The 24,952-nt window shown below is 42.9% G+C and overlaps 1 protein-coding gene and 1 pseudogene across 1 annotated transcript; one reads left to right on the forward strand and one right to left on the reverse strand.

Moving 5' to 3' along the window:
- Window positions 1–7,206: 7,206 nt before the first annotated feature.
- On the reverse strand, window positions 7,207–12,048 carry LOC117532012 (annotated as a pseudogene).
- Window positions 12,049–14,491: 2,443 nt separating this feature from the next.
- On the forward strand, window positions 14,492–24,745 carry LOC117520052 (choline-phosphate cytidylyltransferase B-like). Its single transcript, XM_034181359.1, is given in 9 exon segments — window positions 14,492–14,541; window positions 15,928–16,073; window positions 17,939–18,055; window positions 20,999–21,037; window positions 21,040–21,149; window positions 22,589–22,667; window positions 22,753–22,895; window positions 23,270–23,458; window positions 24,241–24,745. Coding segments are annotated over 9 exon segments (1,098 nt in total). The 3' UTR covers window positions 24,466–24,745.
- Window positions 24,746–24,952: the final 207 nt, after the last annotated feature.

The raw sequence follows: 24,952 nt of genomic DNA on the forward strand, positions 1-24,952 counted from the left end.
TGTGAGCACGCCTTGTGGAAGGAGTGGTCCCGTCTCCTCGTCGGATTTTCACTGTCTGGAAATGGCGGAATGAAAAGGACTTTTTTTCCATCAGAATTTTTTCAGAAGCTGTTAGAGACTGGCACCTGGAAACCATTCGAAAAATTTATCTTGCTTTCAGTGAAAATTTTACGGGCTTCACAGAGAATAAGGACTTTAACTACAGGTTTAAGGACCCCTTTAAGGACGGTCGGTGCGCCGCGCTCCGAGCTGCGACGTCGCGGCACAAACCACTGGATCATTTCTAAGCTGATGGCTCTGTGGATACGAGGCCGTCGTGTGCTCTTTCTCTGGTTATCACAAGACCTGGACATCAGTCATTTTCCAGCAGATTTCACTTTTAACAAGAGATTTTGTCATGGAAAGCCGCGCGGAGGCTTCGCGCGTCACGACCGATTCGCTGATGAATTGAGACAAAGGAACACCTCCGTTTCGGAGTGTTAGAGGACAAGTTGGGACATGTCCAGCTCTCCACAAGTTCTTTATACTCACTCGACTGGTAAGCACTGAAAGCCGAGATAGACATGTCCCAACTTGTCCTCTAACACTCCGAAACGGAGGTGTTCCTTTGTCTCGCTTCATCAGCGAATTGGTCGTGACGCGCGAAGCCTCCGCGCGGCTTTCCATGACAAAATCTCTTGTTAAACGTGAAATCTGCCGGAAAATGGCTGATGTCCAGCTCTTGTGATAACCAGAGAAAGAGCACACGACGGTCTCGTATCCACAGAGCCATCAGCTTAGAAATGATCCAGTGGTTTGTGCCGCATCGTTGCAGCTCGCAGCGCGGCGCACCGACCGTCCTTAAAGGGGTCCTTAAACCTGTAGTTAAAGTCCTTATTCTCTGTGAAGCCCATAAAAGTTTCACCGAAAGCCAGATAAATTTTTTGAATGGTTTCTAGGTGCCAGTCTCTAACAGCTTCTGAAAAAATTCTGATGGAGAAAAAAGTCCTTTTCATTCCGCCATTTCCAGACAATGAAAATCCGACGAGGGGGCGGGACCACTCCTTCCACAAGGCGTGCTCACAGGCGAATGACGTCACCGACAGGCGTGGAAAAACCCACGCATGCGCACGAGGGTTCAAGCCTGTCTGACGTAAAAACATATGAATGAAATCCATATAGTTTTTGAAAAAAATAAAAAGGTACTTTACTTATGGACAGACCTCGTACAACTAAACTAGTTTAGTGATTCACAGGATTGCTAAAAAAGCAGCTTGAACTTATAGTTTTGAGTTTGTAGCGTCAACAGCAGATGCTACTATTATTGTGAACACCCCTTTTCTATTTTTTTTTTTTTTTTTTTTTTTTTTTTACTAATACCCAATTTCATAGCCTTAAGAGTGTGCATATCATGAATGATTGGTCTTGTTGGATTTGTGAGAATCTACTGAATCTACTGGTAGCCTTGTTTCCCATGTAACAATAAGAAATATACTCAAAACCTGGATTAATTTTTTTAGTCACATAGCACTACTATTATTCTGAACTACTGTACATGCAACATGGAAGCTTTTATTTCAAATGGCCCACGTTCATCTCAAAGCCAGATATCTTCCATGCACAACAAAAATGCCAACTCAATTGGTCCGGTTGTTCCAAAAGTTTTTGAGTGAGGTGTACATCTTATAAAACGCAACGATTCAATCCTGACACTTCCAGAAAAAAAACACAAGGCATTTTTTTTTGTTGTTGTTGGTTTCACCACTGGTGACTTAAAAAAAAAATCATGTGTTGGTAAACTTGGAGTTTTATCGGCGGCTCTGGTCATACTTGAAATGTTAGCTCACCAGGTCAAAAGAACATCACCCAAACACGAACGCAATACATCCATTAATGTGCCTGTAACTTTAGGAATGTGTCTTTTTTTATTGTTAAACAGGCTGATATGTAAATAAAATGAAACGTGAACATGATTGTGAGTTCCTTAATAAAAAAAAAAAAAACAAAAAAGGCAAAGTTGGGTCACACAGTTTTTCCTTTATTGTCACATTAAATAATAACGTGATTTGATCTGAATGCCATAATTGAACTGCTGCCGTGTTACTTTGCTGATGCCATTCATTTGTTCCACGGCCGCCTCCACAGGGAAGGCGCTGGCGCACACGTTAATAAACTGGATTTACAGCAGGACTGAGTGAACACACGCATAAATATCATGCACCTTATTTAGAATTATATACACAGGGACACTACAGGAAGACACAGAGAAGGTCAACAAGGAAACCCCCAAAATTCAGCCATTGGCAAAGATTAAACAAACAAACAAACCCCCCCCAAAAAAACAAAAAAAAAACCCCTAAACATTTTTGCCAAACGTGTTTCTGTACAAAGTTACTCAAGCACTTCAACTTTAATAATACAAAGGATACTCTTTAATTTCTACAACTCAATTTAAAGTAACTGATGAAAAACTGGCTGTAAAAAGTGATCATTAGTTGTGTTACATGAAAGGGATGAGTACTTATGTACTCTGGTGTAACTTGTATTTATTACATTTTTTAAGATTATGATGCAGGAGATTTGTTTTCGCTTTAGGATTAAGGGACATATTTTATTAAATTGATTATCCTCCGCTGGCTAACAGGCTCAGAGCGGGAATATCGAAACGCACTCCGTCCGTCCAGTGTGACCGAGCATCCAGCAGGTTTTGTATCAATTCTACAGCCACGCAGAAAAAAAAGTTGTTTGGAACGTATTTGGGGAACAATCCTGCCATTCTTTTCACTTCGTTTCCTTGGATCCAGCCAAATTCAATGCATCTCATGACATCAATTTCTTCCATACAAGATTTTCCACATATTGGGTAAGTCTTTAAAAAAAGTTTAGAGTCCAAATATTTTTGCCCACTCATTATGCAAATTTCCACAGGTGATCTTCAGAGTAAGCCTCACAATTCGGCCTACATGGTTTGAATCTTTTTTTTTTTTTTTTTTTTGAAGGCACTGGTCCATCACAGACAATGTTGGTGATGAAGCCCCGAACAGAAGTAGGTCATATCTCTGCAACAATTTAACATATGAAAGCCAAACTGGTAAGTGGCCTTATAATCCCATCAAGAAGCACAAAAAAGGTACTGTCATTTAACCTATAGGTGGCGCTGCCTTTGGCAGGGGATGCTCAGTCCTAAGTGCCTTGCTATATAATAAAGCTTGATTTTTTAAAATTATTATTTACCGTTTGTTGTAGTCAAACAAAATGTTAGTCAAAGGTGGCGAGTACGTTTCATAGACATTATATGTACAAATGATTCCCTTAAATGAAGATGATAGTTACATTAAAAAGGCAACAATAAACTGCGGCTGTAAAACAGGAATGGAGCTACAGGACGCAGATTTCCAAACTGGAAGGGCAGCTCAAACTTCTTCCTTTACACTCTTTTGTTTTCACATCAGATGAAACTGAAGGAAATGAGAAGGATCACTTCAGACTGATGAGAAACTTCCTCAGTTTGCTCTTAAACAACAAAAACGAAGCTCTGAGTTTAGATTTGGACCATCATCCTGAGATCTGTTTCAGTTGATCAAGGCATCGCCAAATAATATGAAGCTCTGAAATTATTTGTGAAAACTATGTTTTTTCCAAGTGCACAAAAAAAAAAGAAGACAAAATTGTGGTTTTATTTGACAGCGTTTCCTGCTTCTCCAATCCTCAAGTGAAATGTCTTCAAACTGAATCTTAAAAAGAAAAAACAAAATGTTACACTTAATCCTGTTCACAAGATAACAGTAAGATTAGCTCACGAAAGACAGGTCTGAAATGGTTAATGTCGGTAAAATTGAATAACAAATGCAGATCAGTTATCATTACCTCCACCAAGGGGACTGAGACCACCAGCATGAAGACAAGGGATTTTCATTTAAATGCACTGAAAAGGTGGAGTCTCCTCTGAAAAACACCATAAAAATTCTATAGAGGACCGCAAAAGGGGTGGAGCTATGGTTTTGTTTTTTGTTTGTTTTTTTAAGTATGCATTCCAGAGACAGGGAACTTTGATAGTGATGGACAGGTCAGGGTCTGTGAACACCCGCTGTCGACACACATCCTTCACACTATGGAACTGCACTGGTTCCTGGTTGGCAACCACCCAAGCAGAGAACTGCCCCAATTCAGTTCAGTCTGTTCATTTATACAGTGGCAAATCACAATATAAGTCACCCCAAGACGCTTTACAAGGGTAAAGTCTAACCTTACCCACCCACCTGAGCTAGCGCCTTAGCAACAGTGGTGAGGAACAACTCCCTGATGATTTTTTTGTTTGTTGTAGGAAGAAATCTGAAGCAGGCCAGACTCAGAGGAGGGGACCATCTGCTTTGGCCAAATGTTCAGTCATGTGTCATAATGATGGTGAATTGATGGGGTGGCAAAGATGGCTGACCAGTGACCATCATGGTTAGCACACATTCAATCCCTTCAAAGTCACCGCCACCTAAACAGTGTCAATGTTTCATTTATTGTCAGTGAAGGTCAGGGCAGTCATTTTAGGACGCATGCGACGATCATCTGCACGGTACATCTCACGATCGATGAAGATTCAGAGCAAAATCAATTAGCTAGAATGAACAACTCATAGGAGCAGTATCTTACAACAGAAAAATAACAGACAGGTTGATAACATGATCGTTGGCAGCACAGCCCGAGGTTTTTAAATTTGCACAGGCAAAAATTAAAAACTGTAAAGTACTTTTCCTTAGTACATAACTCAAAAATATGTATACATTTGTGGAGAGTTCAAAGTAAAAAAAAAAAAAAATTAGGCCTTGGCGGAGGTACGCACTCAAATGGATGCAGTTTTAGTTTCTCTCGCACTTAAATCCTTCCATGTTTTAGGAAGAAAACAAACATTTTCAAAACACAAAATGCAGGATTCGTTCAAACATCAAAAGAAAGTGAATGTTAGTACAAGCATTCTGATTGGACGCAGTGTTGTCAAGGAAACAAGGCAAGAATCCACCAGGCAGCTCAACCCAGACACAGAAAGACAGAGGACAGAGGACAGGTTTGTCCTGTGAGGGTTTGTGCAATAAGATGTGTCAGAGACTAAACTGACATGGTGGCTTTCACAAACATTCTCAGACGCTTCCACAGTCACTCATTAAATCAGTAATGCATGGCTCTGCCACGCACTCAGCATGCTGAACGCACGCTACAGCACAAAAAACAAAACTAAAAACCCAAGAATGAAAAAGTCTGATTCACTGCAGGAACCATGAATGAGTTCCCTGACCAGGGCCACCAACGCAACGAACATAAAAAAAGCTACAGTGTAGAAACATTCAGGGGAAACATTTTAAAACAGGTCTGAGATGTCGGGTGCACAAGGACAAAGAGGAATGGATCAGAGAACCTCTGTTTGTCTGCAGCAGAGGGAGCGAAGCCTCAGACACAGCTAGCCGTGTGTGTGTGTGTGTGGATGCTGGAGCCATTGTTCCACCTCAACGGGAAGGGCAGTCAAGAGTCAAAGTGATTCAGCATATAGAGTCTATCAAGCTGCAACTTCTAGTGCTGAAAAATGAAGCCACTCAGAAGTGCCAAAAGCTGAAGTTCCTTGAGCCGGGCTCCAAAAATGAGTCATTCTCCATAAATCCCCACATTAAACTCTCCAACTGTACAGCAGAAATAAACATTTACTGCCTGGAAAAAAAAAAAAAAAGTTTTTGGTATCTGTCTCTATAGGTAGTTCCTCACTCAACACAACTACATGAGGTGTAAGTTTTTATAGAACTCATAAATATAAGCTGTTTTTAGACCTAAATTTATGGATAACTGGGGTTGTGGTCGATTTGATTGATGACGAGCATGTCAGATCCATCCGCTAGCGAAGGCTGCTAGCTGCTGTCAACAGAGTTTGTCCGGTATCTTGATAAGATAGCTTCTTGTGTGGTTCATTGTATTAACGGATCATCTGAGTAGTTGATACTTCAGTATTTTCAGTGAGTAACATTTAAATATTATGTTAGCTTTAATTTGCATGTACTGACAGCTAGGTAGCATTAGTTACACTGATAGCTCCACAATTATGGAGGCCATGTGCTGGTCATAATTTTTAGTCACCACACCCAAACCACACAGCCTATTCACTAAAATATGCTTTAATCAAACACCCAAACCCATCTTACCTAGCTGGTAAGGTCGAGACAGGTGGGCGGTTCGGGCTTCATTCATCCCACCCGGGTTACACTATTTCTTACCCAGACTCCACCCGTTTACCCTCTTATGGGTTTGCCGGAAGTCAGGTGGAGTCACACACTGCCCCGCCCCATCTGAGCTCAAAACCTGCTGTTCTGAAAACCTGCGGGTGACGTTACAGAGGGTCTGTACAGTTGACGTAGGAGACGTTGCTCTGACAGTGTGAAAGCTGCACTTCAGACCACATTCATCTGCATTGTCTCACTTTTTGTTCTCTACTTCCTGCTCAATCTTTACATTTTCTTTGGTATCTGTGGTGACAAAACTCACAAAAATCAACTAAACATTCCACCAAATTACACCTCACATTTCCACCTGAAAGAACGGGTACAAAAAGAACAATCAATCAACCCTTTTTCACCCTTAAAACAAATATTTCATTTCTAACAATCTTACATTACAAATTAACAGACTTCAAATTGCCCTGGAGGCAGGTTTTCTTAATAAATAATAAATTACTGATTCTAGAAGTAAGGCTCGTTAACATGACAATCCAGACTTCTATAAATATTAAAAGCTTTGCGTTGGATTAATGAAGTGTGACTAAAATAAGACACTTCTACTCGTGTCCTTGGTGCGTTCAATCAAAAGCTTCTCCAAAAGAAACAGAAACTAATCCTCCTCCTTTCTGTGGACTCTGCTTTTTTGTGAAGGAGGAAAAAAAACAAACAAACACTTCACTGATGACCAGAAAGAGGTGTTGAACCACAGGAAGCAGGAAAAAAAAACTAACTGTGCACAAAGACAGACAGAAAAGTTCATAAAAATATATCAGCCGGCTAAAAGAACAAACAGAAAAAAAAAACGTTGGAAACCATCACAGCAACCAGCTCAACGCAAACCAGATCATTGCCGTTGGGTTCGGATCAGTCGGTCTATCGTTGACCAGTTTTCACACAGATCGAGACGGAGCTTCCACCAACATTTACCCAACGGCATGTCTCCTCCCACATGCACATTACTGCACTAGCGAGCAGGCGGAGTTATCTGTTGGCTTTGTATTTGGACTTGCTGGCATCGCGAGGCTCTTTGCTGGGGTTGCTCCAGTCGTCGGCCTCCGGGTTGGTCTTATAGTGGCGCCACGCAGACTTGTTGAAGACGGGCAGGCGTTCGAATGACTCGCTCGACAGGCCTGACGGTGAGGGAACACAAGACTGGGCTCAGAACCCAAAAAATGACGGAACACGACAGAGTGCAGCAGCAATCTGAGGAGCTTCAGTTACCTTCAGGTAGATGACGGCATCCGTGCCGACGCCTTCTCATAGAGTAGGCTTCAGATCCCCCTGGAATACCGGGCATAGAGTCTGGAAATGGGTAACCGTAGCCAAACCAGCCTGGATGGGACGAGATGGATTCTAATTAGACATGTTATATAATCAGAGTCCGTACAGACTGAACCATCAGTTAAATATTACAAGAACTCAACAAGAATGACTACGCAGAGAGGGCAATCCACCTCCAGCTCCAAAGTATGTGAAGACAAAGAGCCTGTCAACTATAAAATAGAGCAGTAAAACAATAGGAGTAACATGGTCATAATACTAAAAAATAACTACTGCAACCCCCATGAAGAACCCACTCTAATCATGCAGAATAAATCTCTCAAGTACGTGATCACAGGTAGATGTTCGCCTGCAAGGTATATGCTCCCTGACGCACCTCCTCCGGTGCCTACAGGTTGGCCTGCTGCAGGGTCGTCAGCCGGGTACCACCAATCCTTGACGTTTCACACCCTTTGAATCCAGAATGTCTCCTGGTGGCGGGGCCAGTGACTTGGATGTCTCCCAGTCGCCCCCTGCAGCCTGCCCTTGAGCTAGGTTTTGCCCCAGCATGTATCCCTCCTTTTCAGCCAAGCCAGAAGCTACTTCTCTCCGCCTCCTCTGCCAGGTCTTTTCGCTGCTTTTTCGGAGACCTGCCCTGCACACACCAACCTCCCTCAGGAGGTGGATGGCTGATTGTTCCCACGCAACCATGGCAGCCAACCTCCACAGGGTACATAGTGGTCCTCCAGTCCGCCTCCCTGCACTCTTCTGCAGGTCAGAGTATTTAAGCCTCTTCCACTCCCATGCCGCCTCCACGCCTGCTTCCTACGGGACAGTTACGCGATGAAGCACTGTCTTAGTGCTGCTGGACCACAGCACAATGTCTGACGCAGGCTTGTGGTGATTGATCTCGGCAGGCAACTACAGCCTCCTGCTCAGGTCAACTCTCATACTGCAGTCCTGGGTCGCAAGCTGTGATGACTGTGGAAGCCTCCGAGGAGCTGCAGAGTGGTCTTTGCTCCTGTCTCCCCTTCATGAACAAGAGTCAATGTGCCGGTCCCTGAGCAACTGCCTTGATCTTGAGATGCTCACATCTCCATACTCGTCACCTCAGCCACAATCAGCTCCTTCCTCTCTTTCCTAGTTGCCTTGACCAGATCTTTGGGGCTTTGGGCTCTCCCACTTGCACATGGCCAATGATTTATTTCATGACTGCAGCCTGCTTATTGCCTTGGCAACTTCAGCCTGGGCATCCCACTTATGGCCGGTATGGACCCAGATGTTGGCAGCTTTCAATGCCTGGTCATTTGGACTCCTTCAACTCCAGCACCAGCCTGGTCTTCTCCTGCATATAGCTGAGAGTGATAGATTTCAATGGCAGCGTGAGATGTTTCTCCCAAAAAGACAGTCTCTGACAGGCAACGCGCAACCCCAGCCATTTCCGGATAAATGTATTTGCTTTTCCATCCAGCTTGCTTACTGTGGATAGTGGGATCTCACATAGCTTTAGTGGCCACAGAATCCTGTTGTACAGTGTGGTACGGATAACACCAGTCTTGAGTTTCCCTGAGCTGGCTTTGGTCGATTTTTGAGAGGCCATCTAATAGCTGCTTCATCACAGCTTTCCCAGCTGTCTTGTCCGAGAGCTCTGATGTATAGTATCTCCCCAGCTTTTTATGGGATGGTCAGCAAGCATGGGAATCATCTCCCAATTCTCAGTAAACAATAGTTAACTATTTTAACAGATTTCTTTAGTCATACTATTTACAAACAAGAGCAATTATAGATTTCTGACGTCTGCCAATCCAGATCCGGATCACCTCTCAAATTCAGCGGAGTCTTCCATGTCCTAATATCTGTCTGTGGTGAAAATCTGTAAAGTAGTTTTGACATAATCCTTCAAAACCTACTTAAAATCTTGATCCGGAATCCAGATCTGTATCACCTCCAAATTTAATGTAGTCTTCATTGTCCTAATATCTGTCTGTGGTGAAAATTTTGTCAAAATCTGTGCAGCAGTTTTGACGTAATTCTTCTAACAGACAGACAGACAAATAAATAAACGGCAATGATTTTATTATGTCCTTGGGGCATAATGAAAAACTAACTTTGACCTTGAAAATTGAATCAGTTCTTGCCTATCAGGATATGAATCCTCTGTCCAGCTTCGTTGGCAGCGGTAATTAGACATATTGTAACACAGCTGCTGTAAAGTTTAGCTGGTCTGTATTTATTAAACCAGAGCTCTTCAAACATCAGACCTGCTGATCTGGAAACACAATGATGTTGATGTCTGGGAGAGAAGAACTTTGACTCCACATAAACAGAGGCTCCGTGCGATCGCGCAGGTTTACGAGCCATAAATCTGACCACTGCTGTGAGGATTCTCTTGTTTGATCTCAGACGTTTGATTAGTAATCACAAAAAACTGTTTTAGTATCTTTGAGAGTGGCTAGAGCAGCCAACAACACAGCAGTGGGAGGTCACATGACCATGCAAAGCCTCTAATCTATGAGCACTGAGGCTCTCGGGCGCACTAAATCCGCTGCTGCCCCCCCACCCCCCCCAACGCTAATGCAGCGTGGCGGCATCATTAAAGCAAAGTTACACTCGTCCAGGCACAGTGGAACTCTGTCTGAAAACCCTACGTACATAAAGTGTCTGAGGGCAGCACAGCGTGGTGTGGTGTGTGTCTCGGATGGAGGGGGGCAGTAAACAGTCGACAACGGCAAATAAATACCTACTAAAATTCTACAGTCCACATCAGGATCCTCTGCAAAACACAAACACTTGTTCTCAGCCTGGAAACTTGACCTCACAAATAACCTTCAAACAACTTGCGACAAAGTAAATGGCAGCTAAACAAAAGTAAACAAATCAAATCATCATGGGCTCAATATTCATTTAGATCTCACAGATGTGCGTGTTTACCATTGGCACAGCTCCAGGCTCCAGGCTCGGCGTCGGGGCCGTGGAGTACATGTAGTTAAACAAACGGTCGATCTTCCTCAGAGGAACTCCTCCTCCTCCGTCGCTAATCTGGACAAACAGAACGGGAGCGAGAAAAAGAGAGTGTGCAAGAGTGAAACTGAGATTAAGAATGAATGCGCAAGTGAGCACGAGCTAACGTGAGACTGGGTATGAGAGTGGACATGAGATCATGCGTGAGAGTGAAGGTGAGAGAGCGTGGGAGTGAACGTGAGGACAAGTGTGAGAGGTTATGTGAGATTGAGTGTGAGAGTCAAAGTGAGAGAGCATATGAGAGAGAACATGAGGTCAAGTGTGAGGTTTCATGAGATAGCATCAGAGTCAAAGTGAGATAGCGTGTAAGAGTGAATGTGAGAGAGTGTGGGAGTGAACATGAGGTCAAGTGTGAGGTTATGTGCAATTGAGTGTGAGAGTGAACATGAGGTTAAGTGTGAGAGGTTACTTGACATTGAGTGGTATTGGGAGCTGGTTCCACAGGAGAACCAGCTCCCAATTCAGATCAGGGAGACAGACACCCTCTCTACTTTTAAGATTAGGCTTAATTAGTGATCGATCTCTGCTCCCCTCCACAGCATGTCTTTTTCCTGGTTCTCTCCCTCAGCCCCAACCAGTCCCAGCAGAAGACTGCCCCTCCCTGAGCCTGGTCTGCTGGAGGTTTCTTCCTGTTAAAAGGGAGTTTTTCCTTCCCACTGTAGCCAAGTGCTTGCTCACAGGGGGTCGTTTTGACCGTTGGGGTTTTACATAATTATTGTATGGCCTTGCCTTACAATATAAAGCGCCTTGGGGCAACTGTTTGTTGTGATTTGGCGCTATAAAAAAAATTGATTGATTGATTGATTGAGTGTGAGAGTGAATGTGAGAGATAGTGTGGGAGTGAACACGAGGTCAAGTGTGAGAGGTTATTTGAGACTGAGTGTGAGAGTCAAAGTGCGATTGTGCGTCAGAGTGAATGTGAGATTGGATGCGACAGTGAATGTGAGATCATGCATGAGACTAAACGTGAGGTTGAGCATAAGAGTGAATGAGTTTTTGCTGACTTTTGACTGCCAACACCGATCTTACAGACCAGAGGACTTAAAACCAAACAACACATTTTCATTAAAAAAAAAATAACTGGAGAAAACGCTGTCAATTTAGTTATTTGTCTTTTCTGAGATATTTATGGCCAATTCTGTTTTTCTCCCCATGAAGGCTTTTGAAGAGATGAGTCAGAATGCCAGTTAACACTAATCATTATTAGTATAATTAAGACTTAACTAGCCGCTAAACCAGGTGTTTAGTTTGATTTTGTTTTTTTACCTTTATGGAGAGATCCTCTTTACCCAAAGTGACTCGAGTCTTGATTGGCGGTAATTCCTCCCAACTGTTCTCCTGAAGCTCCACTGTTGCCCGCATTGAGTTCTGCAAACCCCCCCATGGAGGGAGATAATCTCAGTCCTGAGGGATTAACAGTCACGTCAGAGTTTAGCGTGCCGGACAGACACGGCGCTGCTCACCTTGAAGAGCTCAAACAGCATATGGAAGAGATGTGAGGGCACGTAGACCACCTGGACGGGCTTATTAGGCGTCTTCACTGGAACACAAAGAACCACAGAGTCAACAGCCGCACCAGGAAGGCGATGCCCTGGTTCTTAATGCAGTGAGTGCATGTGCTAACTCCTGTAAGGGCTGCTACATGTCAGACTATCCATACAACCATTAGGGGCAGCAAATGTTCACATGAAAATCTGAACATTTTGTGCCTTATTAACTAAAAGCTTGCGTGTGTAAAAAATGTGTGCAAATTCCAAAGGTCACACAAAAATTGCACATACCAAGTTATTAATGGCGTGCAATGTGGACTGCATCTTTCAAAGCACAAAATATCACGTATTGTTACCATGTTTGCCTCCGTGAATATGCAATTCAGGGTGTGTCCATCCACCCAAGTGCAAAATTGTAGTTGGTGAACATGTGAATGGGTGAGGTTTGCACACTAGGGATACAATTTTTTTTTTTTCCCTCAAAAAATCTGTTCCATATTTAGATGTTATGCATAAATAACTGAAGTGAACTCACTTCCGAGCTACGATCCCATGTTTGTACTCTTATGTATAACTTGTTTGAATAGGAGCAATGTTGCAGAGCACTCTTGGCTTTCAATAAATTCAAAATAAAAATTTCAATGTTAGTCATGGGTGAACTTTTTTTGATCAAATACAAAAATAAACCCAAAAACAAAACATTGATTTTTTTCAGAATATGTACACAACTATGGGGTTGCAAAACATTGTATCCCTAATGCGAATGCTACAAGCAATTTCCAGGGCTGAGATTGCATCTGTAAACGTGCGTGTTTGAAACTGCAGCACTAACGCAATTGAGTGTTGCCCCATCAATGCAGACACGCACAAATCTGATTCAAAGTCATTTCCTGTGAGCTGTTTAGGTACGCATTTATTTATTTTCATTCAATAATTCTATAACTGTCTGGTGGTTGGCTCTCACTGCGGTATTGTATCACTTCCTGTTCCGGAGCACAGCGGTGTTTTGCTGTATCTGTTAGCTGTTTAATCTGCGCAGTTAGATGGATCTAGTTAACTAGATAACGATTTGTTTAACAGTGTAATCTTCACGTGCCTTAACTAAAGCACTCCCTCTGCTAAATCACCTCTAAATAATTTACACATTATTCACTTTGTGTGTTTTTAGGAATCCGCTAGCTTAGCGCAGCTACTAGCTCTTAGCCGGTTTAGCATGGCGGCTTCTCCTGTCTCTCCCGCACTTTTCTGCTCTGGGTGTAAAATGTAGTTTAGTTATTCCTCAGCATCCTTTAGCAGTAATGGTACTTGTAATAAGTGTAGCTTATTCGTAGCTTTGGAGGCCAGGCTGGGCGAATTGGAGACTCGGCTCCGCACCTTGGAAAATCCTACAGCTAGCCAGGCCCCTGTAGTCTGTGCGGACCAAGGTAGCTTAGACGCCGTTAGTTCCCCTCCGGCAGATCTCGAGCAGCCGGGAAAGCAGGCCGGCTGGGTGACTGTGAGGAGGACGCGTAGTCCTAAACAGAAGCCCCGTGTACACCGCCAACCCGTTCACATCTCTAACCGTTTTTCCCCACTTGGCAACACACCCGCCGAGGATCAAACTCTGGTTATTGGCGACTCTGTTTTGAGAAGTTAGCGACACCAGCAACCATAGTCAATTGTCTTCCGGGGGCCAGAGCAGGCGACATTGAAAGAAATTTGAAACTGCTGGCTAAGGCTAAGCGTACATTTGGTAAGATTGAAATTCACGTCGGCAGTAATGACCCGGTTACGCCAATAGGAGGTCACTAAAATTAACATTTGAATCGGTGTAACTTTGCAAAAACAATGTCGGACTCTGTAGTTTTCTCTGGGCCCCTCCCCAATCGGACCGGGAGTGACATGTTTAGCCGCATATTCTCCCTGAATTGCTGGCTGTCTGAGTGGTGTCCAAAAATGAGGTGGGCTTCATAGATAATTGGCAAAGCTTCTGGGGAAAACCTGGTCTTGTTAGGAGAGATGGCATCCATCCCACTTTGGATGGAGCAGCTCTCATTTCTAGAAATCTGGCCAATTTTCTTAAATCCTCCAAACCGTGACTATCCAGGGTTGGGACCAGGAAGCAGAGTTGTAGTCTTACACACCTCTCTGCAGCTTCTCTCTCCCTGCCATCCCCTCAATACTCCATCCCCGTAGAGACGGTGCCTGCTCCCAGACTACCAATAACCAGTAAAAATCTATTTAAGGATCAAATACTAAAAAAGAAAAAAAAAAAAAATCAACCTTGTTAGTTATTGATGAGGCCATCAAAGTTCAGCTGTGCATCTAAAAGTAGCTCCAAAACACAAACCTAAATGCAGCAGAGGTGCACAAGCTTGTGTGAGTTACAGTAACACCCATTAAGTTATTGATTACAGTTCGTGCACCGTACGTGCACACTAAATAGAGCTGCAGTCAGTGTTATTGATCGCTGCGTGTGGGCTTTTGTCAAAAGCCTCTCAGGAAGCCACTATAATGGAAACGAGAAGATTAAAGGTGAAAGAGGTCCAGACGCGAGCCAGCGGGTCTCAGGAATAACCTGGTTTCATCTTAGAGGCATCACATCGTGGTGACATTCCACGTGAGTGACAAGAGGAAAACATGTAGCACCAGTGATGGATTCACCCAGGTTGACAAAGTCGCATCAGGTCAGACAGCTGAGTGCAAACACTTGCCTCCTCATCGCTGTCGGCACACCTGCTACCGTACGGCACCACAACAGTCACATTTCTCCCATCGGTGGAAATCACAAGGATGCACATTGAGGGAGTCATAAGCTTTGTTCGGTGAATGTCAGCATGTGACAGCAAGGATGTGGACGTTTTCTTGAAAGTGAACCCTGCACGGGGTATTTCCTGTGGTAAGCTTGGTGAAAGGAAAGTATCACTCGGAATCCCGACGAATGTGATGTCACAGGATTTCCTCAGGCTGTATCCACTACTATAAGCAGCAGGTTAGTCATTGTGTCCCACAGTAGCCCATACTCAAGGTTCTTGAAATGGAGCAATATCTCCACCTGGTGGACATTAACCATTAATGCAGGTACAATATCCAATCCAATCCACTTTATTTATATAGCACATTTAAACAACAGAACAGTTTCCAAAGTGCTGCACATAAAAATGATTATACAACTATACAAAACAATAAACCCACTCAGATACTAATAAATAAATAAACATAAAAACAATAAAACAATAAATAAATAAAACACTAGGCCAAAGACAACAGAGGACCATACAACTCATGCAGAGCTAAAAGCCAGAGAATAAAAGTGGGTCTTCAGACGAGACAATAGAAATTTACCAAGAGCTCTAGTATATTATACTGTCATCCAGTGTCACCTTTATCCTGACCTTAACCGATTCCAAACAAACCTGCACTCTGTCTTTATGCAGTGGTCCCCAATGTAGAGAACTGCGCCCTTGTGGCATATCCACCACGTTGCTATATAGCCCATTTCAAGGTGTGTTTCTGGACCTACACACAGGGGACAACTTCATGGGACACACTGAGTACAGACAGGTTGAGGGAAGAGTTGTACCCTGATGCGTTACCACATACTGATCGGGACATGTGCACTGCACATATACTGCTTCCCACCACCCCGTTGTGGGTTTCCTGCATCTTTCACATCTTGTCCTGAACTGTCCCATCATCTCTCCCAAGTCTTTGAGCGATCCCCTCCACAAGCCATCCCTAAACTGGAATTAAATGTACATGTCTTTGTTTGAAAGTATCCATCTTCTTTCCTGGAACATGTGCAATAGGCGAGAAACGTGCATGGGGTTGTGTGTGTGTGCTTAGATTTGGGTGTTCAATCAGTCACTGTCGGATTGTGACATAGATTTCATCTCTGATGACATAATATACGTTGGTATTTTCCCACTCAGCTGACCTTTTCATTGAAGAAAGCGTCAGACAAACCATCTAATAATAAGATTCTTTGTGTCTCAGACTCTGAAAGAACCTGCCATCTTTGCCAGAGAGACCAGCTGCGATTGTCGAGCACCTCATGACAAACTCACCATCGCAGAGGCCCGCAGAGGCACCCCAGGTAGACCCAACCCTGCTCAGATCACCTCACCTTCAACTGTCCTCTCCAATCATCAGCTTATCTTCAGCTGACATAGAGTAACTTACCTTTTATAGTGGATGGTCATTCAAACTGGTTTCCTCAGATAAAGTTCTGGGGCCTCATGTACAAAGGTTGCGCATGCACAAAAACGTAGCGTACGTCCGTCCCCACACTAACGTTCAGATGTATCGAAAGTGAAATGAGCATGGAAATGTGTGGTGTGTCACAAAAATCCTGGCTGCTGTACACACGTTTTTACAGCTATTGGTACACTGCCAACACGTAGAGGTGATGCTGGGGACCGTTAATAGTGTGAAAACAAGAAGTGGCCGATCGGTCAGGAGTGTGCCAGTCAACCTTGCGGCAAGCCATGCCAGCTGTGTGGAACGCAATCATCCGAATGTCATCTAGGTACTTCACATTCCAACATTAAAGTGTAATTTGCAGTGAGAGTCGGTTTCCGTAATGTGATCGGAGCTATTGACTGCACACATATTGCTATAAAGGTGCCATCACATGATGAATTTGTTTTTGTTAATAGGAAACATTTTCATTCCATAAATGTTCAAATCATATGTGATGCACAAATGCATTGGGTTGGGTTGGGAACAGGCTAGAGGCTGGCACGGTGCGTGATGGCTGGCTGCTTGGTGAATTAATAGTTAATTCATGCAATTGTTCCAAACAAAAACCAGGGCAGGCACATTTGGGCATGTGTCATTCAAATGTATACATATTTTTTTTAGTGTTTTTTTCCTTGGTGGTTAGACTGGAGCAGCAGAGCTTCTTAACCAATTGTCTCCTGTGCTCAGTAAATGCGTGTGTAAAGTTGTGAATGTCACAGCGGCGCACCTCATTTTTTTTACTTCATTGTGTGCGTGCTGCTGTGAGCCCACAGCATTTACAGTTTCACACACACACATTCCCACTAACATTTTCCCATTTCATGTTTATTGTTTGCAAGGGTACCAAATAAACTATCACTGCATGTCACCACGTCATGTCAAGTCATTTGTAGCTCACACCCGGTGTAATTTCTTTTCTGTGTTCATGTTGACTGGTCTGACCAAGTATTGAATCCCAGCTCCCAGGGGCCAATTTATATTAATTTGCATATTTAACTAGGGACATGGAAAGGGATAAGTTTGGTACATCTGCATCTGCATGTGCAATTCCACATTGATTGGAATGTACAAATGGAGCGTGCTTGGAGCCATGCCTATGCACACTTTGATACATCTGGATATTTTTGTGCTTACAACAGTTTCTGGGTTTTGGCAAACGCCATGTTTCAGTAGGAAATCCATGCAAGTCTTTGTACATGAGGCCTCTGTTCTTTAAATTCCAAATTCTGATTTTAAAACATAAGTCATGTGATTGAATTTCATTTTACATTTGTAAGAGCTGTAGTACTCTGTTCTAAAAGTAGGGTGTGTGCTAACTTTAAAGTAAAAATTTTCTAAATATTTAGAAAATTTCAAAGCACTGGTTGTTTGAAACAATTTGAATCTAGTTTAAAGTTTTAATTCTGCTATAAACACTTGGCTGGAACAACAGCAAAATGAAAATGGCAGAGTTGAACACTGAAGAGCAGGAGTGAGATCACTAAAGACATAAAGAAGATAATCAAACATGATTCAGTGCCAGTCTGCCCCCTGCTGGATACATATTTTGAATTTATTTACACAAAATTATGTATGTAAGTGTGTGAAACAAGACACTTGCGATGTTTGTGATGCATTGAAAAGTAAAACTGGTATTTCATTCTGAAGCGAGAAAACTAATTTCTTTCACTTTAACTTTGATGTCGTCATTGTGATCATTTGTGACTGTATTTTTGTCAGTGGACCGACCTGTCAGAGTCTACGCAGACGGCATCTTTGATCTGTTCCACTCAGGTCATGCTCGGGCTCTCATGCAGGCCAAGAACCTCTTTCCCAACACCTACCTCATCGTGGGAGGTAAGGACAATTTAACACTGAAGTACCATATTTTCCCGAATTCTAAATGGCATCTGTCAAAACAATGCATTGTGGTATGTGATATATACACTCAACAAAAATATAAACGCAACACTTTTGGTTTTGCTCCCATTTTGTATGAGATGAACTCAAAGATCTAAAACTTTTTCCACATACACAATATCACCATTTCTCTCAAATATTGTTCACAAACCAGTCTAAATCTGTGATAGTGAGCACTTCTCCTTTGCTGAGATAATCCATCCCACCTCACAGGTGTGCCATATCAAGATGCTGATTAGACACCATGATTAGTGCACAGGTGTGCCTTAGACTGCCCACAATAAAAGGCCACTCTGAAAGGTGCAGTTTTGTTTTATTGGGGGGGGGGGGGGGGGGATACCAGTCAGTATCTGGTGTGACCACCATTTGCCTCATGCAGTGCAACACATCTCCTTCGCATCATCGTGAAGAGAACACCTCTCCAACGTGCCAAACGCCAGCGAATGTGAGCATTTGCCCACTCAAGTCGGTTACGACGACGAATTGGAGTCAGGTCAAGACCCTGATGAGGACGACAAGCATGCAGATGAGCTTCGCAGAGACAGTTTCTGACAGTTTGTGCAGAAATTCTTTGGTTATGCAAACCGATTGTTTCAGCAGCTGTCCGAGTGGCTGGTCTCAGACGATCTTGGAGGTGAACATGCTGGATGTGGAGGTCCTGGGTGGTGTGGTTACACGTGGTCTGCGGTTGTGAGGCTGGTCGGATGTACTGCCAAATTCTCTGAAAAACCTTTGGAGACGGCTTATGGTAGAGAAATGAACATTCAATACATGAGCAACAGCTCTGGTTGACATTCCTGCTGTCAGCATGCCAATTGCACGCTCCCTCAAATCTTGCGACATCTGTGGCATTGTGCTGTGTGATAAAACTGCACCTTTCAGAGTGGCCTTTTATTGTGGGCAGTCTAAGGCACACCTGTGCACTAATCATGGTGTCTAATCAGCACTTGATATGGCACACCTGTGAGGTGGGATGGATTATCTCAGCAAAGGAGAAGTGCTCACTATCACAGATTTAGACTGGTTTGTGAACAATATTTGAGGGAAATGGTGATATTGTGTATGTGGAAAAACTTTTAGATCTTTGAGTTCATCTCATAAAAAATTGGAGCAAAACCAAAAGTGTTGCGTTTATATTTTTGTTGAGTAATATTATATATATATATATATATATATATAGGCTCTAGATTGGGTAGTGTTTATAAAATAGGTAGCTGACATTTTTGTGGTAAGGCTGGTAATAAATTAAGCAAAGTTTATAATGAGTTGAAATGGCTCGAGTCCAGAATGTTTTTAGAATGTTAGACCTCAACAATTCCTGATAATTATGTAATTTTTTTAAATGTTAATTTGCTGTCTTAATGTATTTATAAATTGTTTAGGTTCTTGCTATCATATACACACTATTATTTTTTACTTCTATTTTGCCATTTGATTTTTAAATGGACCACAATGGAAATAAGTATTTTCATGTTCTTGTGTCATCCATGTATTTTTAACATATTTACAATTAGATTATGCACTTACATTGAACTTAAAATCATTCACCACACTCACCCTTTTAATATAAAGATGACTTACCGCTTCCTGCCAGAATGGCGTGTGTCCAGGCAACACGCACGCACAGGTGCTGTAAGCAGGTGGTTTTAATTTGACAAACAAAGACGGCAGCTGAAGACATTAAAACTACTGAGCATTTAACTCATGGTACCAACATGAAACTTAAGTCACTCATGGTAATAGCAATATCTAAACTGACTAAACCAATTGAGCTACAAAAAACAAATAAATCAATAACTAACAACACTGTTGAACTAACATACCACACTAATCACAATACCACAATAACATTTAAAACCTCAAAACCCTGAACTGCCATGGTGTATTTCAGCACAACATCCACTGCTTATTGGTAAGATAAAATTGCTGATTTCTTCAAAAATATTTGTCCTATCAACTTTCCATTTTTGCAGCATTCATCCTTGACCCAAAATACATAAGCATACCAAACGGCAAATGCCAGCTTTCCTGGGTTTCAATTATTGGATGTTATTTGATGCAGTTTGGTAGTAAAAAAAATAAATAAATAAACATCAGATGCACATGGATTGCTGGCCTACAGCAACATGGAGAACTGTGCATTTATGCAGTAAACCCTCAGCTTGTGGTGTGTATCATAAGGATTGTTAAATCCAAACATAAACAAAATGGACAAATAAACATATGATAGACAACATACTGGAAGTTATTTGACACAGTTTGGCCAAAAGAAACTATCAGATGGACACAGATTGCTGACCCACAGCTTTGGAAACGCTACAAGAAAAGCGATTTCTAAATCAGCTCTTTAATTTGGGATTTTGTGCATTGTTGTAGTGTTTTTTTTTTTTTTTTTTTTTTTATTAGTGGTGTTTTGATTTCTGGGAAAGCCCGATAAGTAATCATTATTATTAATAAGAAATCCATGAAGTTGCACCAGTGTCTGAGTAACAGCACCTCCAAAACTAGTAAATAATAAAACAAAAAACAATTTATACTCTGGAAAATATGGTAAATGGACTGCATTTAAATAGCGCTTTTCCATCTGCATCAGACGCTCAAAGCGCTTTACAATTATGCCTCACATTCACCCCGATGTCAGGGTGCTGCCATACAAGGTGCTCACTACACACCGGGAGCAATGGGGGATTAAAGGCCTTGCCCAAGGGCCCTTAGTGATTTTCTAGACAGGCGGGGATTTGAACCCATGATCTTCTAGACTCAAGCCCAACACCTTAACTGGTAGACCACCACCTCCCCATGGTACTGCTCGAGGTGACATATTTGTCTGCCTGGGTTTTAATTTTCTATTTTGTGTGTCTGTGAACGTCTCTGTGACAGTGTGCAGTGATGAATTGACCCACAAATACAAAGGATTTACAGTATGACGGAGAGGGAGCGCTATGAAGCTCTACGACACTGTCGCTACGTCGACGAGATTTTGAGAGATGCTCCCTGGACGCTGACGGCTGAATTTCTTGATAAACACAAGGTGTGTTTGATTTTGTGTGTTTATGTCAAAGCCGAACTGTGTGTGAAACAAAGAGTTAGATTTTTGGACTACATGTGTGCGTTTATGACCAACAGGTCATTTACGCTAAACCTCAGAGGGGACATCCCAAGATGTTCCCGAGCCATATCAGATATACCAATAACTTCAATGTATTCTTCATCTTCCCCGCTGTCTCCTTATAGTTGGACATACCTGAAAAACCTCCAAAATTAGACATCTGGTGAACATGGTAGTCAAATGGGCCAAAACACCCAATCTGGCATCTTTCAATAAAATGGACCAGATGATCCACACAGAGGTCCTCCCCCTGAGTTCTGCCACCCTGCAAAGAATTCTCACTTCAGCTGCTTGTGCCATGACCTCAGTGTTTTAGTCACGGTCCAAACTTCATGACCATAGCTGAGGGTTGGAACAAAGATCAAATGCTAATTCAAGAACTATGCCTTACAACAAAGCTTGTTTGTCATCATGACAGTCCAAAGTAACTTTGGCATCACTGTGGACACCGTCAGTCTCTTGCTCCATTTTGCAGAGATCTCACAAACCGTCATGATACTTGGATTCTTTGACTTGTGGCCACAACGTGTTCCAACCCCAGAAGACATATTCCAGTGTAGAACAAAGTACCACAGATTTGAAAGTGATAGTTCTCATCCCAACTTCTTCACAGTTGGCTACAAACAGTCACAATGTGCACTGGAGGTCTCATCCAGGAGTCTTCTCGTTGTCATGGTGGATGGGTCTATGCACTCCTGTGGTCCTGGGAATAAAGTTATTGAAAGCCTATGGCCCCGGTACAGTCTCCAAGGTGAGGGGCCCCACTCCTACACCTGAGGACACCAGATGCCTGCATCAGCATCATCTGGAACAGGGAAATCTTAAGGTGCCTTCCTGATGCCAGGGGCCTGCTAGAGGCATTTGTTGGTGAGCTCTTGATGGATGACCTGTGTGGCATCAGGTCTCTTTTGTAAGCAGATGGAAACCCCACTGAGTCTGGTCTGCTTCACGTTTCTTCCTGTTAAAAGGATAGTGTTGGGTGGGAGTGGGGGGGGGGGGGGGGGTTTGCTGTTGTCTCCGATCTACTCACTCATGCCGTGAGTCGGGTCTACACCCTATGTTTTTGGAGGAGGTTCCACTTTGAGATGACTTTTGCTGTGATTTGGTGTATGCTGCAAATAAATGAACATTTGTTCATTATGACTAGCTGTGATCATAAGCCCCCCCCCCCCACCAAAAAAAATCCCCCAAACAAATATAAAGACAACAGACTTCAACATCCTCAGTAGCTGTATATCAAACATGAAGATGTTCCAATGACGCATTCAGCAGCTATTTTCAGACCAAACCTACTGGTTCTTTTTCAGCCTTGTTTTTGTTGCCTTGTTTTCTTCCAAACTTGCGCTTTGATTGTTTCTTAGATCGATTTTGTGGCTCATGATGATATCCCATACTCCTCAGCAGGAACCGAGGACGTTTATAAACACATAAAGGAGGCCGGTCAGTGCATCCGCCATGCCGTTATTTCTTATGAAAAGAAAAAAAAAAAAAAAGCTGGTGGTTGATCATTTGTGTTCCTTTTCAGGGATGTTTGTGCCGACACAGCGCACGGAGGGAATCTCCACCTCTGACCTTATCACCAGAATCGTCAGAGATTATGATGTCTACGCCCGACGTAACCTCCAACGTGGCTACACGGCCAAAGAGCTCAACGTCAGCTACATCAACGTAAGACGTGGAACAAATGTGATTACTCGCTACCATCAGCAAAAGCTTGATTATCTACCTTACTTCACCTCTTGGCAAAATTCTATTGTACCCGCATTAATGGTAAATGCCCACCAGGGGGAGATACTGCTCCATTTCAAGAACCTTCCATACAGGCTTCTGTGGGACACAATGAAGAACCTGTTGCTTATTGTGGTAGATAAATCAATTATGAAATAAGAAGAAAAATACATAATTGGGATTGTCTTGAAATGTCCATGTGGGCATTATGTGTATTGTGTAAGCTACTTGACACCTTAATTTCCCCCTGGGGATCAATAAAGTTACTCTACTCTACTACTCTACTTGTCTTGCTTGTCTTCTGTTCTGTTCAGGAAAAGAAGTACCGGCTCCAGAACCAGGTGGATCGCATGAAGGAGAAGGTCCGCACAGTGGAGGAGAAGAGCAAACATTTTGTTTACCGGGTGGAAGAGAAGAGTCACGACCTCATTCAGAAGTGGGAGGAAAAATCCAGAGAGTTTATTGGGAACTTCCTAGAACTGTTTGGACCTGATGGGACTTGGGTAAGTAACTGGTTGGTCACATGATCCTAATTCCATACCAAACTGTTGTAGCTTTATGTCTAAAAATGCCACAAACTGATGTCAGATATAGTTGAAATATTTGTTTCACTTTTAGTTAAAAAAAATTCCTTCCACTCGGTGGTTTCCGCATTTCCATTTGTTCCTGTCGATTCTTCAAATCCTTTACAGCCAGTCGGTTTAGGTTTGGTCCTAGATGTCGACGCCACACATTGCTCCAACCATCACACTGCCGACTCACTGTGGGTCCTGGATGGACCAGTTTTTTTTTTTTTTACCTGAGTGGTTGTCATCCAGGACCCAAAGCAGTTGTGTAGTATGGTGCAGGACATGAACCCAGACCTGATCTGAATTTAGAATATCGAAGACAACACAAAGAACAAATTTTGTAGAATTAAAAACAAGATTACTGAACATCTGCAAAATCTGAAAACACTTATGTTCGTCTGAGATCTGGTTTCTCTAAACAAGGAGGTCGAAAATGACTACTTACTGGATGCATACGTAACGATGATCCCTTGTCCATTATTGCATGAGGTTAAGGGATAAAGGGTTATTCCCACATCAACCAGAGGAAGCATCCGCGCACGCTCTCCATGTGGCGGCTGTTTTGAGGAAGAGCTATTTCAAAACATGTTTTTGGCTTTTTTTTAAGTCGTTTCAGACTTCCTGCTTCATGATAGTTTGCTCAAACTGCGTCATAGCGTTCTTAAACACAGATCAATGACTCGTCTAATCATGTTCTCTGCCTCTGTCCTGCACAGAAACAAGTGTTTCAGGAGCGTAGTGGACGGATGCTGTCCTACGCTCTGTCTCCCAGAGAGTCGCCTTCCAACAGTCCTCCACGCGAACTGTCGCCTCTACGCTCTCCGTCTCCACCCTCTCCGCCATCCCGCTGGCACGATGCACGACCTTCGCCCCCGATCTCTCCCAAAGGAGCATCGGCCTCCATCAGCAGCATGAGTGAAGGTGATGAGGATGAGAAGTAGATGTGCCCTGATGTGCATTAGTCTACCTCCGCGATGGTTCCACTGAAAACCAGAACAAACGCTGGCTGGTTCCTGAACCAGAGTGTCTGCGGTGGAAACGCACCAATGGTGTGCTCACGTGTGTGCAAACACAAACACAAGTAATCCTCCTAAAACGGATCCCAACACCTATATCCTCACGGACACACAGAGAGAAGTTAGCGGTTGTGAGAGTTTTAGTTCTGTGCGCCCCAGCTAAGAAGCCATCAAAGTCTCTGCTGTCAGGAAAACCAAGGACACAGGATCTGGATCGAGAGCTCTGTTATGTCAAATTCATGTTTGCATTTTAAATGCAAAATGTTTGGAGGGAATTCCAGCATATTTTGGACAGAATTTGTTTCAACTAAACAACATCAGAACATTCTGATCTTCAAATACGCACCGAGTCCAAATCACAAACCGATATGAGTCCGAGGCAACAAAATGTCACCAGATGTATACATGAACC

Source organism: Thalassophryne amazonica, chromosome 1 (assembly GCF_902500255.1).
Source record: "Thalassophryne amazonica chromosome 1, fThaAma1.1, whole genome shotgun sequence".
Lineage (NCBI taxonomy): Eukaryota > Metazoa > Chordata > Actinopteri > Batrachoidiformes > Batrachoididae > Thalassophryne > Thalassophryne amazonica.